Source organism: Notothenia rossii, assembly GCF_949606895.1.
Source record: "Notothenia rossii genome assembly, chromosome: 5".
In the NCBI taxonomy this organism is placed as follows: domain Eukaryota; kingdom Metazoa; phylum Chordata; class Actinopteri; order Perciformes; family Nototheniidae; genus Notothenia; species Notothenia rossii.
Window position 1 is genome coordinate 20,732,373 of NC_136903.1, and position 18,180 is coordinate 20,750,552.

Genomic DNA, 18,180 nt, shown 5'->3' on the forward strand with positions numbered 1-18,180 from the left:
TAGCATTTTTTCGCTCAGGGCTAATTCAGAGCGTTTGTTATTACCCTTATGTTTTGTTTTGCAAAAAATGGTTAATACTGTCTGATAGCTGAGTTTCTTCCTGTTAAGTAGGTATGACACATTAATAGTTTTTTAAATGTTAAGAAGCCCTCAGAGCTGTTTCTTGCAGATGTTGCGATTCCCCCCCCCCCCCCCGCCAGCGCGGAATGGGGTTTCACAGGTTTTAAATTAAGATTAATTGAAGTTTCAAGATTGCCGATAATACGTTCAAAAAATGGTAAAGATCTAGGCTCTGGCCTCATCACTCCAACATTGAGGACTGATGATTAAGCACCTATCCCATGGAGCATACAAGTGGCTGCTGGGGTTGATCACATGTCCCTTCCCACTCCGACCACTAGATGGTAGACTTTACTTACTCAAAAGCAATATGTTATTTCAAAACGTCCTCAGTTTAATTTAAGTAACAATGCTAAGATAATATTGCTTTCAACTAACCTAATACAATTATGTGTAATCTGTTTACATAATATCTTTATTTGTGTCAACAATTCAAATTGTGTATTTCACTCCATTGCTTTTCATTATCTTTAATACAAATTGGATAATTGAAGCATGTAAGTCTTGCTGGTTGTATTGTTTTGTTATTTTGAAATTATATTGGTTTATTTATATTAATATGTTTAATGCATTTAATGTAATAATTCCTTAAATATCTCATTTCTATGCCATACAGTATACTTACTATAAAAGGCAGCTCCCTTAATGTTTCTTGTAATGGAGCTGTGATATTTGTGATACAAAGGACTTTATTTATTGAGGGTCTCCACTAGGGATTGAGCTCACAGTTTATTCATGAAGTGCATAAACAGCTGGAGTAAAAGCACCAACAGCCATAGCTGAACCAGACGCTCATGGTTCAGGCCCACACCATCCTGTCTGCTGTTTACATTTTAAAATCTCCTTGAAATACTGCATTTTTGACTATCTTGACAGAAGGTACCTCACTCTGATAAACGTTGAGTTTCCCTCTGCTGGCAAAACAGTCATTTCAGGGAATTGCCCATCAGTGTCAGATGGTAACAGATTACTATTGTGGCTGCTATTCAGCTTGATTGCAACATTTATGACTTCTGTCACTCCCTCAGCAATACAGAAATTGTAATTATCAGTCATGGAAAAATTGGCAGTGTAAACCTGGAGCTTGACGGTTCTGTCTTAGGTTTCACCTGCTCCCATTTTACACCACAGCAGTCCAGCTTCTCCTCAATGCAACTTGTCAAGCTCATGCATATTTAACTGTCTGGGTTGCTATCAGATGAACCTAACCAGCAGAAGGGGTGGTGCTGCAGAGATGATGAAGATGTGTAAAGCGAGGGGGCTGGGTTTTAAGAGAACCAGCTCCACCTGCCCCTCCTCACCACGAGTGGATGCATTATGAGATGAAGACAGGATCTAGACAAAAGGAAGCTCTCGAGACTGAAACCTGGATCTACACTTTAATTTGCTCTCCTCGTTCTACACCAGTCTTTCTCTAAACTGGATCTTAGGAAGATGAAACAAGTTCCTGAGACTCTGGCTGTTTGATACTTTGGACATTGAGGAATACTTCAGCCTTCTCTTCACTTCTCCACTGAATCCTCACTCCAGATAAAAGTGGAGAGGAAAACCCTGTCTTCCCTCTGAGGGACCCGTTGCCCCACGGGAAGGTGGAGCCAACCCCCCGGTGCCAAAAACTCACCAAGGATGATGAACAGCATCTAGTGGATTTTTCCCCTTTGTCAGAGCAGAGTGTGTTAGTGAGGTATCAAGACACTGTTTCCAGATAAAAGAGGAGAGGAAACAAAGACATTGAGAAAATGCCTTTTGGTGGGCTAGCAGGTTTGAAGGAACAGGTGCTTAAGCCTGGGAAGGAGGAAGTGAAAAACACAGTGGGGGACTCTCTAGGAAAACTGCAAAGGTGAGAGGGATTGTATGGAGAGCGGTGGGAAGGAGGCATTAGGACTGTGTGTGCAGGGTGTTGGGACTGCATGGAATAAGCATTTAACTCATTATCCATGTGTGTATTCACAGGGGATTCATATTTGTAATAATAACTCTGTAACTAAGAGGGAAATCTTTGCTGTCAGAGGGATGCGGAGAGCCTCGAAGAGAGCACATTAAGCCCAGCATGTTCTCTGAGATCCTGACGATAAATGCATATTTGATTATTGTACTTGTCAGCCATTGACAGTGATGTAATCACAGATTTTATTTTAAGACATTAATACATATCTTATATCTGATAAATATTTCACAGGGGGATGTGTTAGCCCCCATTCTGTAAGGTAGATTGTTCTCATTTTGAGAGATAAATGACAAAGTAGGCAATTTCCTGACAAATTAATTTTGTGTGTGTATCGTTACTTTGCATGTACTTATCTTATGCCTTAAAAAAAAGCATGGACGGGAATATTTTTAGTCATGTGTATTTATTATTTCAGATTTAAAAAATATTATTTAAACAATATTCAGCTATATGTATCCAAAGAAGAGATTTGGTATGGGGTTCACACTAAAACAGCGTTGTCATGATCCAGCTCACTATCAATAAGCCTGCACTTTTCCAGAATCGAGATTAAGAACTTGTTGCTACAGTATGATGACATTTCCAAATGGCAGTTTTTAAAAACCAACAAAAACAGATTAATTTCAAATAATCAATAATCTCGTCAGGATGCAGTTAATACTTTGTAAATGTGTTTAGTTTATTGGGTTAGGTTATCCTGCTTCACCAAACACACATATAATATTTAAAATAAAAGTCACATAAACAAAATATATAAAAACTTGACATCCATACAGGTGTGCACAAATAAAGCCAAACTCTGGTTAACGCACCAATAGAAAAGGTGTTATCTGGTTTTGAAAATTAAGACTTTAACCCATCTCTGTTATTTTTTAACATGTCAGTTTGTTGCTTATACTTTTGAGACTGGTTGCAGTGTATATGTAAGATGTAAGATGACTTCTGCATCTTAATGCACTTCATACACCTACCCACCATATTAACTATTCTTTCAAATAATCACATTTACAGTACATTTTTTAATAGCCATGTATTGTTACAGAAAATATGACGCACCAGTAGTTAAAAAAGTGCAGATTTGAGGGGTTGATATCGAAACGTGATCGCAGTTTCAGCTTAAATTGAGCCCTGCTCTTAGAGGAATGCAGTAAAGCACTACAGAAGGCAGATGAGCTGGGGACGGAAAAAGAGATGGACTCTGGGCAGTGGAACAGGTGTGGAGAGTGATGCAGCTGAAGGCAACCTGATAACAATGTCGTGATCTTTTTAGTCTTGTGTCATGCCTCCCCGCTCCTTACTCTGTAAGAGAGCCGAGACACTCATGTTACTGAGATGCCACATTTGATCAAAGGTACTGACAAAAGTGATCGGACTTTAAAATATTATATTGTGAAAATTGCACAAAAAATGCTATATGTTTGTTTGAGTTGCAGCCATATTATGCTTTGATCACATGTAAGGTAAATGTTCAGCTATTCACTGTAAATGAACAAAGAACAGGGGGATTATGTATGAAGCAAAATGTTCTAAAAAATACAGTGATGAGTGACCAGCAACAGCAGGGACGTGCACAGACATTTTGGGGGGCAGGGGCTCAAGCCCACTTTGAGGTCTATGCGTGCACGTGCCTGAGCAACAGTATGAAATAATCAAGTATACTTGACCTTATAAAATATTAAAGAAAAGATTATTAAAATGTTATTCTTATAAAACAGTATGAATATTCATCTGTGCTTATAACTATAATGTTCAATGACATTATTTCACATGATAAGTATGTTTATAATGCATTTTAAACTTGTTATTATTATGAGCTGAAGAGATAAGAAAGACCACTATGATCACATGTTCCTACTGTTACATACTCTTTATTTTCCTGCTACTTTTGACCTCTTAGGAAAATAGATGGTAGTAATGTAGAAGAAGAGGACCACATTGAATTGACAGAGGATGGGCGCCCGGTGGCTTCAGCCCCGCGTCCTGCCCCACTGCTGGACTGCTACTGTGGGGGTTTGCCCAAGCGCTACATCATCGCCATCCTCAGCGGCCTGGGCTTCTGCATCTCATTTGGCATCCGCTGCAACCTCGGTGTGGCCATTGTGGAGATGGTGAACAACAACACCGTCTACATCAACGGCACTCCTGTGATGCAGGTAGCTGCATGACATCACACAGGACCTGAGATATGAGGCCATAGGATTTTATTCTTGTTGATCTGAAGAAAGTGGCCTAACTTTACAATAAGCATCAATAAAACATTGTAAATTGAGTATTAGTAATCTTGTGTTGTACTGGACGTTTTTAAAACGACCAAATAATTGTATTAAATAGGCAAAACAGAATCTAAACCATTGACAAAGACTTAACTATTAAATACCATTGTACATGTTAAATAACATTTACACCTTAAACCATTTAACACATTGTAAAAATCATAGTGTTACAAATATCTGAAAAGCCATTTATGTGTGCTTACAGATGTTTTACAAATGATTTCCTGAATCATGAATAATTTTGTTATCATAAATAAAGACTATATTATAATGTGTGCCACAATTAACTCATAAACTATCATTATAATGTATAATTGCTCTTATAATCCATGTAAGTACTTTTTTTGCATATAAACAAATAAAATACCAATTTAAACTTTAGGCAATAATTATGCCTAAGATAAAATGCTCGGTGTGGAAAAATCTCATACCATTCTTCCATGAAACAAAGGCATTGGATCGGGAGAAGAAGTTAAAAAAATTAAAATAAGCTTCCACACACAACTGAGATGCAACCACGTAGATTATACCAAAGTAATTGAATGTTCAATTGAGGGTATTTCCATATTTTTGCTGTTCTATCAGTTTTCTTTCTCCCTCTCCAGAAAGCTCAGTTTAACTGGGACCCAGAGACAGTGGGGCTGATCCACGGCTCCTTCTTCTGGGGCTACATCGTCACTCAGATCCCCGGTGGTTTCATCTCCAACAAGCTGTTTGCCAACCGGTGACTATCAATGATTCCGCTAAAACACTTAAACCTCGTTTGATGTCATTATACATTACATTTAAGACTGTTGATGGGAAAAGTAATTTGATGATGTTTTTGAGACACTTTTTACCATTCTCTGATATTTCATTAACCAAAGGATGAATTGATTATTAATCATTACATAAAGCTTTAATATTAAAGCACCTTTCATGCTGATAAGTAGGGTTCAAAGTTCTGACAGTGATAACAACAGAAGAAACAAAAACAACCCAGCAATTTAACAGTTTGACAATTTGAAACCAATGCATAACAGACAATTAAATGATCCAAATGTATATGTAAGAGTATGTAATATGAGTAATATAAAAACTACATTATTAGAATAACAATAGATTCAAAACATTTATACAACATAAACACAGCCAAATAAGTGATTTATTAAATAAGAATAAAATACAATAACACTTTATAATTTAAAAACTATTGAATGAAATAAACTTAAAATGTCTATAAACTATTTTTCCTCAAAGTTTGAAATTTGAATACTCCCAGCAGATCTTAAATCCACAACCAGACTTTTTCATACAAATTAAGAATAAAAAGGTTATAATAAAAATGTATCATGTATTTTGTTGATTTATTTCCACGAGTTGAGAGTAAGGCCATGTTTGCAGCAGCCCTGAGCACATTATGTTAAGAAACGCTCCAAGAAAGACTGAAAAGATCAATGTTTTAGGACAGAGCGCCTCCTCAGCCTGTGTGGGTAAAGGGTTAAAGCTGTACGGTGTGGTGAGCGGTGCTGATGGAGCAGATAGCAGTCCTGTAATAAAAGCTTCACAGGAAAAGAGGACACGCCACTGACAGAGTTAATAATGAAAGATCCTGCCTCTGATTTCTTTCTGAAACACCAGCCACTGGAATATTACAAGTGTCACTTACACACTGTTTTGGAAAAAGAGAAGGAAGGGGGGATGAGGTGAAGGAGAGAAGAGATGGGAGCTAAGCGGCACTGTGGTGATGAAGCAGAAACTTGCAGGTTGAATGGGATGTCTTTATCTCGGTGCATGAAAGGGAGAGGCGTGAGATCTGTCTCAGTATAAGACTGACTGAGATGCTTCTACCGTCAGATGTTTGGAGATATGCTGCCAGCCAATATTAGACGTCTACAGTAGCTTCAAGACACTGGGCAGCAGGTGTTTGTTTGTTGTTTGTAAACATGATGTAGACAGATCAGAAGAATCACAATATAAGTCAAGGTTATAATTCCCTGATAGTTTCTTAGGACATTCATGGAAGACGTTTGATTCTTAGAGGGAAAAATAGGGAATTAGTTCAGCTGACAAAAAGACATCGATTACATTGGAAATGAATTGGAATTCATTTAAAGTGTAATCATTTAGCAGTCTCTGTATTTCCCTAATAATTTACCTTTTTCTTCCAAGAGAAGGACTAAATAATAAGGATGTAATCTAAGGGCTTTAGGTTCACATTGATGTTGCAATGCCAACACACACACACACACACACACACACACACACACACACACACACACACACACACACACACACACACACACACACACACACACACACACACACACACACACACACACACACACACACACACACACACACACACACACACACACACACACACACACTATGATGACACTCCAGTATTTCTACAGGGTGTTTGGGGCTGCCATTTTCCTGACGTCCATTCTCAACATGTTCATCCCGTCAGCAGCGAGGGTGCACTACGGTTGTGTCATGTTTGTTCGCATCCTGCAAGGCTTAGTGGAGGTAAGAAAAAACACATTGGATGTAAAAAAGTGAGAAGGATGCATTTTAAGCAATACTTCCATATTGTGGGAAAATACACTTATTTGACTTCTTGTTTGGAGTTAGATGATAGATCAATATCACTCTCATGTCAAAGCGGTTATCCATCAATCTCAGGCAAATACGTCTGTTTCCCAAAATGTGGAAGCATTATTTAAGTATTTCCACGTTGTAAGATCAATTTACTCCCAAGTCTTTGTCCTTTGACATCTTCTATACCATGTCCCTGCTAGGGTGTCACCTACCCAGCATGCCATGGGATGTGGTCCAAATGGGCGCCACCTCTTGAACGCAGTCGACTGGCCACAACTTCATTCTGTGGTGAGCGATGCCTGCAGTTTTCTCTGGTCGTATTACTCAGTGCAGACTACAAAACTGATCACAGCATAGAGCTGCAAACCAGTTTACACAACCTCCTAAGTCACAGTGTGGCTAGTCAGTAAATGGACATGAGAGAGGTCATTTTGTTTTTACAGATTTAATCCAAGGCTTTATCTCCTGAATTCAAATAAACTGGTACCATGACAACCCACGCATCAAAACCCTCTTGACATTGTCTGTAAATGAACACGGCTCACCTGCGTGCTCAGAGAGAGCGTCTCCCTTTATTCACCTAAAGCAAGCATCACATTGCTTACTGTCCAAAAGCACTCTCATGCTCCATTCAAATCAGCCTCTCTGTGCCAACGACTCACCATTTATTCAATGAAACTAATGTGTTTCTTTGATGACTTTGTTTTTATTCAGACACATTTCCACTATACAGTATTGTTTTCTGTGATATTGAAGTCGGTTGCACTGTTACATTAAATTAAGTCATATTATACAATACTTTAAAATGGAAATATGAACTAAGAATTTTTTTTTTCAAAGATATATATTTACTTATTACTTTTAGTTATTTGTCATCCGCACTGAGATCCAATGTTACTGCTGGAATAATCATACATCTGACACTGTTTTTTCCACAGGATCCTACGCAGGAGCAGTGATAGCCATGCCTTTAGCAGGAGTGCTTGTTCAGTACGTCGGCTGGCCTTCAGTCTTCTATGTCTATGGTAAGACTTGTGTTTGAATAAAAATCACAACAAAAATTAAATCACACCAAACCTTTCATTCAGTAACTCTCGTAAAAATATTGGAAAAGTACAACATGTGTTTGATGGGAAGGTAAATAGCTTTTTCGCGCCTGTACCCTAAATAAAGCTGCAGCCAGCGCCAGTTAGCTTAGCTTAGCATAAACACTGGAAACAGAGGGAAACAGTTAGCCAGGATAATATGCCAGGCGACCAGCAGAGACTCCAGGAAGTGACTGTACCCGTCCATAACAAAATCCCATAACCTAATGTAAATTAACGCTTTTACACTTTTGTATATATTTTAGATATAAAAATGCATTTAGTCAGCCTATTTGTAAGAGAATTTATTTACCCTTGGAAAGAACCTGTCTAGCTATTTTCTCCTAATTTTATGGGAATGCTGATACAGCATTCCAACTACTTGTTATGCTACGCACAAAATTCTTTATTATTCCGCCGGTTGTATTTTGCGCCTCTTCTTCTCCCACATTCCACATCGCAGAAACTCCGTTCCAACATCAAAACGTTCAGGTCGGTCTGGAATTGCTATTACTTTTCTCATTCATAACTTTCATAATTCCAGAGATACATCCCATAATTCATCAAATGTTTAACATGGAAGTCAATGGAGAAACTCTTCAGACTTGAAAAATCTTCATGCGACTTCAACTGCTAACTGTTTCTTCATACTTTCACTCAGAAACCTCATTCCAACTTTAAAATGTTACACATCTTTCTGACATTATTCGTGTAACACAACTTTTAAATATGATTCATGCTTTTAGAAATATTAAACATTGTTCAGACCTTGGTAAAGAGGCCTTCATCAGATTTTAAAGTGCGTGATGTCACCGCTAGAGTGGAGGACAGCTTGAAATTTGCATTGAAAAATAAAAGAATCAAGCAAAATAATTGGGGGCATGAAGTGACAAAAACTTTCAACATTTTTCCATTAAAGCCCATTGTAAATTCAGGCTGCTCTTTCCTCACGGCAGCAGTCACACACCTTTAGTTAATCTGCAAAAAAGTCCACATTATGAACCCGAAAGTACACAAAAAGCACACTTCAGATACTCTGAGTTCTTGAGATGCTTCACGCGTTGAAATTTAACTGATATCTGTTACGGTTCTTCAACAAAACGTTCATATGTAAGAGGTTTATCTCTCATTCAGAACAATGCAAACGCTCTCCTCTCACTGATTAATCACCATGGAAACCTTTGATCTCTGGACACGTCGTTAGCTCAAAATATAAACACCTGTGTCATGGAACACGATGATGTCATAACTCCAACTGACATGCTCAGAGCAGCCGACTTCAGATAATGGTTAACACAGCTCTACATCAAATCTGATGTTACGTAATGTGGTGTTACTATGGCAACGCATCCCTCGCCATAAAACAGCAGCAGACTTCCGATAATGGTTAATGGTCCTGCCCTCAACAGCTCTACATCAATTATGCGGTGTCATCAAATGCCGTTTCCATGGAAACGCATCCCTCGCCATGAAACACGATGTCGCTGTAACTCCAATGGACACGGTCTGATCGTCCCCAAACTTTGCTTGTATATCACCGCAACATCTCTACGCCAAATCTGAGATCTCACCATAGGCTGTTTCCATGGAAACGTATCCCTCGCCAAAAAACATGATGTTGTCGTAACGCCTATGAAAAGGGTCAAAACAGCACCAGACTTCAGACAATGGTTAATGGTCCAGCCCTCAACAGCTCTACGTAAATCATGGGGTGTCATCATATGCCGTTGACAACGCGATGTTGCTATAACTCCTATGAAAATTGTCAAAAAGTGCTAAAACTTCACATGTGTGCTAACAGTCTAGCCGTGAAGACATCTACGGGACAGTTTTGAGATTTCTTCAAATACCGTTGTCATGGCAACACAATGCTTGCCATGAAACAAGGTTTTCTCATAACTTCAATGAAAATGCTCCAAACGGCCCAAAACTTCACAGGTTTGGTAACGATGCAGCCATCTAACCGTATTATGGGGTGTCATCAAATGCCGTTGGCATGGCGACAGATCATTCGCCATCAAGTTAGTTCAAAGGTTTGCAGTTCAAATATTCTGCTGCTTTTTCAAGCCTTTTTACTTTATTTTCTTCTCTTATCACACATTCAAGCCCCCAGTGTTCATGTATTCACTTTCTTCTTACACATTACATTTCAGCATAGCAATTCAGCGTCAGCTTTTCAGCATAGAGCATTCCCACTAGCAATTTCTTCAGGAATTGCATTCTCTAGTTACAGTCGCTGTGCTAAATGAAGCTAAGCTAACTGGACGCTTGCAGTTGCTTCAATACATATCAGTTGGTCTTCTTACTTAACCTTTAGCAAGAAAGCTAATATTAAACAGTAGTTCCGTGAAACCTTTTTCTTAAAGCTGTACAAGGGTCACTTTTTGTTTTGCAGATATTTTAGAATAGGTTAAAAACACTTTTGTTTGATTTTATCTTTAGAAATAGATTACACACACAAACACAAATGATATAGTCTGGTGTTGAGTCCTTATATACACTAGGTGTCTGTTTGGTGACTTTACAAATTGGTCTTCATATTGCCACGCTGCTGTGTCAGATGTACTTTGTATGCTTTGCACTAAGCGTTATCTGAATCACTTTAGAGTTTGATTAAAAGGATTAACACTGGCGTACTTTGCCAAATGTGTTTTAATAAAAACCTACTCTGGTTCTGCTGTGATATCATCTCGTGATTTATTGATGTAAATTAGCATTTTCCTGTCAGGGCTCTGTGAATCATACCTTTAATTTAAATAATGAAAATTCTTGTGGTCCAGAGAAGGGCTGGGCTTGTTTTAATTATGCTGTCCGGCCCATTACAAAGTCTTCACTAAGAATATAACAACTCTAATTATATATGTACAAGGTATGCATACAAAATGTTTGTAATAATGTTCTTATTCAAGGTGTTTTTGGGATGATATGGTATATCATGTGGTTGCTTCTGGCATATGGAAGTCCTGCTGAACATCCAACCATCACAGATGAGGAGAGGACGTACATCGAGACCACCATCGGTGAAACAATGCGCCAACTGAGTAAGACTGAGGTGTGTATGGGTAACATGCTGCCAGTTTCAGGGGGTCACAAACACAAACACACACAGTATACATAAAAGACTTGTAGACTCAAGTAACATGACTTGGACTCAAGTCAGTCTCTGGTCACAAATTGGAATTTTTTTAACTTTTTCCAAAAATGTTTTAATTATCTTCTTGACTTTAACAACAATGACTCTTGACTAAACTAAAAGATATTTCCAAGCCTTCCAAGCCCAAAAATTACACCATACGTTACCCAAAACATGTGCCACAAACCAAATGATTTGCCCTTGTTTATTAAATTCACAAACACTAACTCGACATGTCCCAAGATCCTCTTTGTTTGAACCAATCTGACAGCAACCAATCAGGTTGCAGGAAATAACCATGAAGAACTAACGTTGCAGTTGGAAAACACGGTTCCATAGAAAGGACTTATTAGGACTTAAAACGTATTGTTTAGGATTTGGTGACTCGAGACCTGAAATATTTAAGGCGAGCTGTACATGTGGCATGCAAAGCGATGACTTTATCCAACCTCTGTGGCAAACACTGACTTCTGTCTCCTAAACGCAGAAATTCAAGACACCGTGGCGTCGTTTCTTTACCTCCATGCCTGTCTATGCCATCATCGTGGCGAACTTCTGCCGTAGCTGGACCTTCTACCTGCTCCTCATCAGCCAGCCGGCATATTTTGAGGAAGTCTTTGGCTTCCCCATCAGCAAGGTTGGCGTTGCAGTTACACTATAGCTGTTCAGTTTACAATGACAAAGATCATACACAAAGGTCAATAATCATGGGAATGACTTAGACATTAGCTTACTGTGTGTATGATCTCCCTACAGGTTGGGATCCTGTCTGCTGTGCCCCACATGGTGATGACTATTGTAGTTCCTATCGGAGGACAGCTGGCTGACTATTTACGCACTAACAATATCATGTCTACCACAAATGTGAGGAAAATCATGAACTGCGGAGGTACGTCTTGGTAAACTAAAAGCAATAAGATTTGTCATTTTTTATCCTTATGTGAAAAATATCTATGGAAGTGTACAATGCATTTGCTTTAAGTAATTAGCTTAATGGTTTCTGTATTAACAAAGGTACCTCAAAATCCCAATATTTTTTATTGTATTTACTTGAGAGCTCGATTGCATAGAAGCATAGTAATATGACTGTAAAGTAATATCCAACCTATGGGTTTGAGGCTACTGAAGAGTGTGTATGTGTCTTTTTTTTCTTGAAAACATGTTAATTCAGAAAACAGAGCAGATGTTTTTTTATCTTAAGTAAATGCAATCTGCTTCTGTTTTTATCAAGTCAGATTTTAGAAGATTAAGCCTTTTTGTGTTAGTTTTGTCTTTTGCTGAGCGTTTTCTGTACATTGTTAAGGAGTCCTGTTAGAATGATTAAGGTATTGTGCAGGACAATTATTTGAAAAATCTCTCTCAGATTGAAGGAGTCCATATAAACGTGTTTATGCTTTTTTATATATATATATATATATATATATATAAATGATCTAATGACACACATTTCTCTGGTCCTGTATCAGGATTTGGTATGGAGGCTACTCTTCTGTTGGTAGTGGGGTGTTCTCACACACGCGGAGTCGCCATCTCCTTCCTAGTTCTTGCTGTAGGGTTCAGTGGATTCGCCATCTCAGGTACTACCACGTCTGCACCAAAGAAACATTTGTCTTCAACCTCAAGTGACATACTTTTAGTTTTGTTATATATTAAGGGGAAAACATAAGGGCTTTCCTTTGCATTTTTGGTCAGTTTAAAACCCTCAAATAAACATGATGTTGCCTATTTTTCATGTTGTTGCTTTTTCCTCTTCGTTCTCTGTCTTTCGGATTACGAGAAACTTGAAGTGCCTTTGGGTGTCATACAGCCTGCCTAGCCTTAACGCAGGCACTTCCCCTGAATATTTTATAGATTGTTGTCAAGGCAACCAAAAAATCTACATCAAATGTGCATGTGGATCTACAAACCACATTGACTTTTGGAGAATTTATGATGACATTTGCTCACTCTTTTCTTAATCAAATGTTCTTGTGTTTGCTGTTTTCAGGTTTTAATGTCAATCACTTGGATATTGCTCCTCGCTACGCCAGCATCCTGATGGGCATTTCTAACGGGGTGGGAACACTATCTGGCATGGTGTGTCCTATTATCGTTGGAGCACTGACTAAAAACAAGGTACAAGTTGATTTGAAACAGTAACTGTTTTGCAAATATGTTAACAGAAGTACATCAATTAGTTGCAATTCATCTAAGATATTTTGCTCTTATCTTGACTGTAAATTAAGGTTAATACTTTATCCTTTCATCTCATATTATGTTTGAAATCTATTTAATTTTTAATGAGAGTATAAAACTCAGAAACAGAGTCCTTCACTGAATTTTTCCCCTGATGTATAAAATAATATCAGCTTTGCTTTTTCATCAAACACAAACCCAAAGTTTTATTCTTACATCTATCAGCGTTTGTTGTTAATAATGTATAGCCCTCTAAAATGTACTACACACCTTGGAGTTGTAGTTTTTCCAATGCCATACCGTAAGTAGGGCAGTGCATTAACAGTGTTTCCTCGGTGGTACATAATCAAAAGATCTGTCTTAGAGAGGAAAGTCATTGATTCTATTCACCCCCCCCCCCCCCCCCACAGACTCGTCTGGAGTGGCAGCACATCTTTATTATTGCGTCCATGGTGCATTACACAGGGGTCATTTTCTACGCTATCTTTGCTTCGGGAGAGCTGCAGGAATGGGCCAACCCTGAGAACATCAGCGAGGATAAACGTGGCATTATTGATGAGGACGAGCTAGCTGAAGAATCCGAGCTCAACATGGAAGACGCAATTGCTCCAAAAAAGAGTTATGGGACCACAGACAATTCATCTGGTGGAAAACAGGGCTTGAAAAAGACGAGAGGTGTGGCCATGCAAGAGGAGGAGGAACATTGTGGGAATGGCGACTATCAGGATCGGTATCAGTGAGATGCCCTGTGGGGGGGGGGGGCTAAACACTTGAGTCTGGTCAAGGCTGAAAGTTTCATTTCACACCCGTGGAAATGTCAGAAACATCGGCAAAGTGACAGCAGCAGCTCCATTTGTACCGCAAGATGATTTTTCTTTTGGTCAATATTCTACAGTTTAACTGTGATGTACTGTATTGTTAAAAATCATATAAAAACACAACATAAAAAAGGAAAAAATCTAAAATCAAGCATCAATTTTAAATAGATAAAATTGGGACAAGATAAAAAAAAATGGAACAATACTAGTAATCTCCACCGGCATATACTGTAGACTAGTGTGCTCAGTACAATAGAAGTAACCTCAGACTAACTAGTGCTGTTATAAAAGAACATCTGACTTGCATATCAACCTTGAAACCTGACATTCCTGCAGCCTGTGTTGATCGTACTCCATCGGTGAATGCAAACTAGACTGAACTTTATGTGACTTACTTTGAGCCACCTGACGGTTTTTGAAATGTTTTGTGTCAGCTATGCACCGTAAAAAGAGCTGCGCTTCTGGAATGTAATGTTTTTTTGCTTGTAAGTATTTGCTGTTGCTGAATGATTGCACTTTGTCATTGCTTAGTTCGCTCTCCTAGTCTGCGCAGGTCCTAGTTCGACATCTCTTTGTATCACACTTCTTCCAGCATAATGTCAGCTTCATGATTTAAAGTGCTATGAGCTCAGAATAGGACATAAAGGAGCGCAAGTTAAGTGCTGACGCTACTCCATGACGCATTTAGTGTAACTATTTATTCTCCTGGTGGTTGTCTTTATTGCAATTTCTCAATATTTGATACATGACGACCCAGTTTGTTTCTAAAAAAGAATGTAGTGTCATGTTTAACCCATTAGAGTATGGGGAAGTTACTCTTACTATTTGTCTTTACTGTTATAGAAAAGAAAATTGTTTTTGTACAGTAAATTATTATCTTATTGTTTGAAAGAGCATTGATTTGATTTGCACTTTACTTGAACTCCCTGGAGATGTAATAAACTACATTTTTATTCTGTATTAAGATTGTTTAGAGACATGCAATCTTATGAAGGTTATTCACAGTACCTTTTATGTGGTTATTGAACATTTACATTACGTTGTGTTTTCAAAGAAATGAATCATCAAATTGCAAACTGTGGGTAATCAAAATCAACATTGATAATCTACGGCTGCAGCTCCAGGGTTTGTATTTAATGCGGGTTAAATGCTAACGCTAGCATGGCAATATGATCACAATGACACTTCTTACGTGTTGATGTTTAGCAAGTATTATGTTTGCCAGGTTCACCATCTTAGATGAACATGTTAGCATGCTAACAATAATCAGCAATAAACAGACACATCTTAGGAGACTGGGAAAAAACTTTAAAGTGATGGCGCTGAAAGATGACAAATTAGAGATCACAAAATCAGAGGCAAAGCCAGAGGATCACAAAAGTCAGAAAGCTCCACCCTCTGGGGACCGTGAATGTCATCGCAATCCATCTAATATCTGTTGAGATATTTGGGTCTGGGTCATTTGTTGGACTGATCTAGACATTCTTGTTTAAAAGAATAGAAGAAAGAAAGAAGCCATTTAAAAGCTGAGGGCAAGAAGTGCCTTCTCCCTCTATTATTCAGCTTTTTAAGATGTGTTTCCATCTCTCAAGCTCATTTTTATCTCAGCCAAGGGGGTAATGTTACTATTGGTTTTCTGTTTGTCAGCAGAATTATGGAAAACATATGAGCCCTGCTTTCATTAACCTTGGTTGAAGGGTCTAGCAGGGGCTGAGGAAGAACCCATTACATTTCAGAGAGGTTCTGAATCATGAGACTAATAGATACATCTTTCGTTAAAAAACCAAGATAGGGAATTTGGCTTTAATTTAATTAAATGTATGTATTTATTTTAACAAGGACCATGCATTAAAATACATTCATGTTAGAAAAGAGAAGAGAAGATTTTTTTGCCAGATTTGAGCTAATTGCTCCTTTTTATCTGTAGTTCAGGCAGGTACATAACTATCAACAAACACTAAACACGTTGCATAATCTCTATCACACACACAATTATAAAACAGATTGTCTTTGGCAGAGGTCTGCACTTTCTAAGTAACCATATATATTAATTTTCTACCTTTTTCTACAATTTTCTATACATTGTACATTATTTTCAAAAAGCTTTATCCATACACAGTGTGTCCTTTATACGATACAGCTTTTCATTATCTTCTGTTGCTACTTGATACATTTGGCTGTCCTGTCCTTAATAGTGCCTGTTTATGTTAGTGCACTCATATTAGACATTTTAAAATATTCCAAAGACTGCTCTGTTTCCCATCACGCTGTGGTAAACATCCTCTGTCTTATCTCTCTTGCCTGTTTCATTTTGACCACCAAAAAAACAATTACTGGACAGGATATTCGTCACCCGTTTTAAGTCTTGCTTTGACAAAACTAAAAGATGACAGTTAGAGGGAGACAGTATAACGAAATATACATTTATAAAAATGTATTAACGTGGACTTATTGATCAATACAAAATATATTGACTGAACATGTTGATGAAACGCTTCAAGATTACACACTTTGTTGCTGGCTTTCTTCACGGAAGATGTGGCCGCAAATGTCACTTTAAAGGGTGTGTTTCTGTTTTTGTATCTATCAAAACTCGCAAAAGGGTCTGTTTGTAATGACTAATAAAAACCAAGGTGAAAGGCAACACCCAATATGTGCTTACGTACATCATATGATCCGAGGCATTTAAAGTAGGACATATTCTCCTGTTTTAGGGATAATATTAAGAAGCACACGTAATAAGACAATAGATACCAGTGTTAAAAAAAAAAGAAAAAAGGATTGGTGTGGTATCAACTAAAAGATAATGATTGAAGGAATATCCAGATATAATGATGTCTGATACAAAGGGATAGCCTATGACACCAGCAGGCAGGAATGGAGGAGCAGGTTGTTAAAGCCACAATAATATCCACTGAGAAAAAGTCATCACTTATAATATCAAATTAACAGAAATGACAAGTAAGGGTTAGAGAAATGTAGATATGAATAAGTTACAAAGCAGGAGGTATAGCGTATATAAGCACTTTAAGGTGAATACAGTTTGCTATTCCATGGAACAGTCAACCTATTATTACATTGAAATCTAAATCATTGTGTTATATGATTTTTTTTTTTTAAACTACAACACATTGGAGAAGAACCTGAAGACCCAGCTGCAGGTTTATTGGACAATATATAACTTTTAGACATGCTCAGTTAAATTGAGTGGGTCCTTTCCCCGAAGTCATCGCTGCCAGCTCCCGACATGCTCTCAAACACAGACCAGATAGTCCACAAACAGCCGGCAGCCAATAGCAAAGGTTCTGTTTATTTCTGAGAGACTGTCTGTTGACTCAGAAGGGCCTCTTTGGATGGAGCAACAACCCATCAATGATTAAACTATTGCATTTTGGACAAATTAAGGATTGTATAGAAAAGAAAATTTAGATTTCCTGTGAGCTTGGGTAAATCTTAAGACTACACAAAGACAAAGGGCCCATATGACAGTGCCATTATATGACAATTGTTGTGCAGACTGGTATTGCAACTAGCAGTGACATGATACAATAACTTTGATTAGGTCAAGGACAGTCAGCAATGATTTATATAATTCATTTCTGTGCTTCTAAATAATAATATAAAACTTTCAGTGCAGTGTTACTGTTTCAGTGAAAAGAAGAGACACCGTGATGCTCTGTTTATTTTTCAAAAAAGTATTTGGACTGATAGCAGCGCTTCTGCTCAGCTTCTGCTCGCACTAACACCAGTTGTTTGCTAATGACTGGATGTATGTTCCGTGTGTGTGTGTGTGTGTGTGTGTGTGTGTGTGTGTGTGTGTGTGTGTGTGTGTGTGTGTGTGTGGGATTCCAGAAATCCCCCCCACACACACACCCACACACACACACACACACACACACACACACACACACACACACACACACACACACACACACACACACACAGCCTCTTGTGTTAGTGAGATAAACAGGGTTTTTTTTTGGGGGGGGGGAGAGTTTGTGTTTGTGGGAGGGGGCTGGGGGGTGACATGGACAGGAATGGACAG

General features: G+C 38.2%; 1 protein-coding gene across 1 annotated transcript; it reads left to right on the forward strand.

Annotated features, from left to right (window-relative positions):
* Positions 1-1,427: 1,427 nt before the first annotated feature.
* Positions 1,428-15,057, forward strand: slc17a8 (solute carrier family 17 member 8). Its single transcript, XM_079685052.1, has 12 exons — positions 1,428-1,960; positions 3,966-4,221; positions 4,947-5,065; positions 6,738-6,852; positions 7,125-7,212; positions 7,863-7,949; positions 10,919-11,061; positions 11,630-11,779; positions 11,899-12,031; positions 12,609-12,719; positions 13,130-13,257; positions 13,728-15,057. Exons 1-12 carry the CDS (start codon positions 1,860-1,862, stop codon positions 14,055-14,057), a joined length of 1,761 nt encoding a protein of 586 aa, XP_079541178.1. The 5' UTR covers positions 1,428-1,859; the 3' UTR covers positions 14,058-15,057.
* Positions 15,058-18,180: the final 3,123 nt, after the last annotated feature.

Bases quoted from the DNA above. Each gene is read 5' to 3' on its own strand.
- slc17a8 (XM_079685052.1), top strand. From the start codon at position 1,860: ATGCCTTTTGGTGGGCTAGCAGGTTTGAAGGAACAGGTGCTTAAGCCT. The intron at 5,066-6,737 runs GTGACTATCAAT...GTATTTCTACAG, and splicing joins AACAAGCTGTTTGCCAACCG to GGTGTTTGGGGCTGCCATTT. The intron at 11,780-11,898 runs GTTGGCGTTGCA...ATCTCCCTACAG, and splicing joins TTGGCTTCCCCATCAGCAAG to GTTGGGATCCTGTCTGCTGT.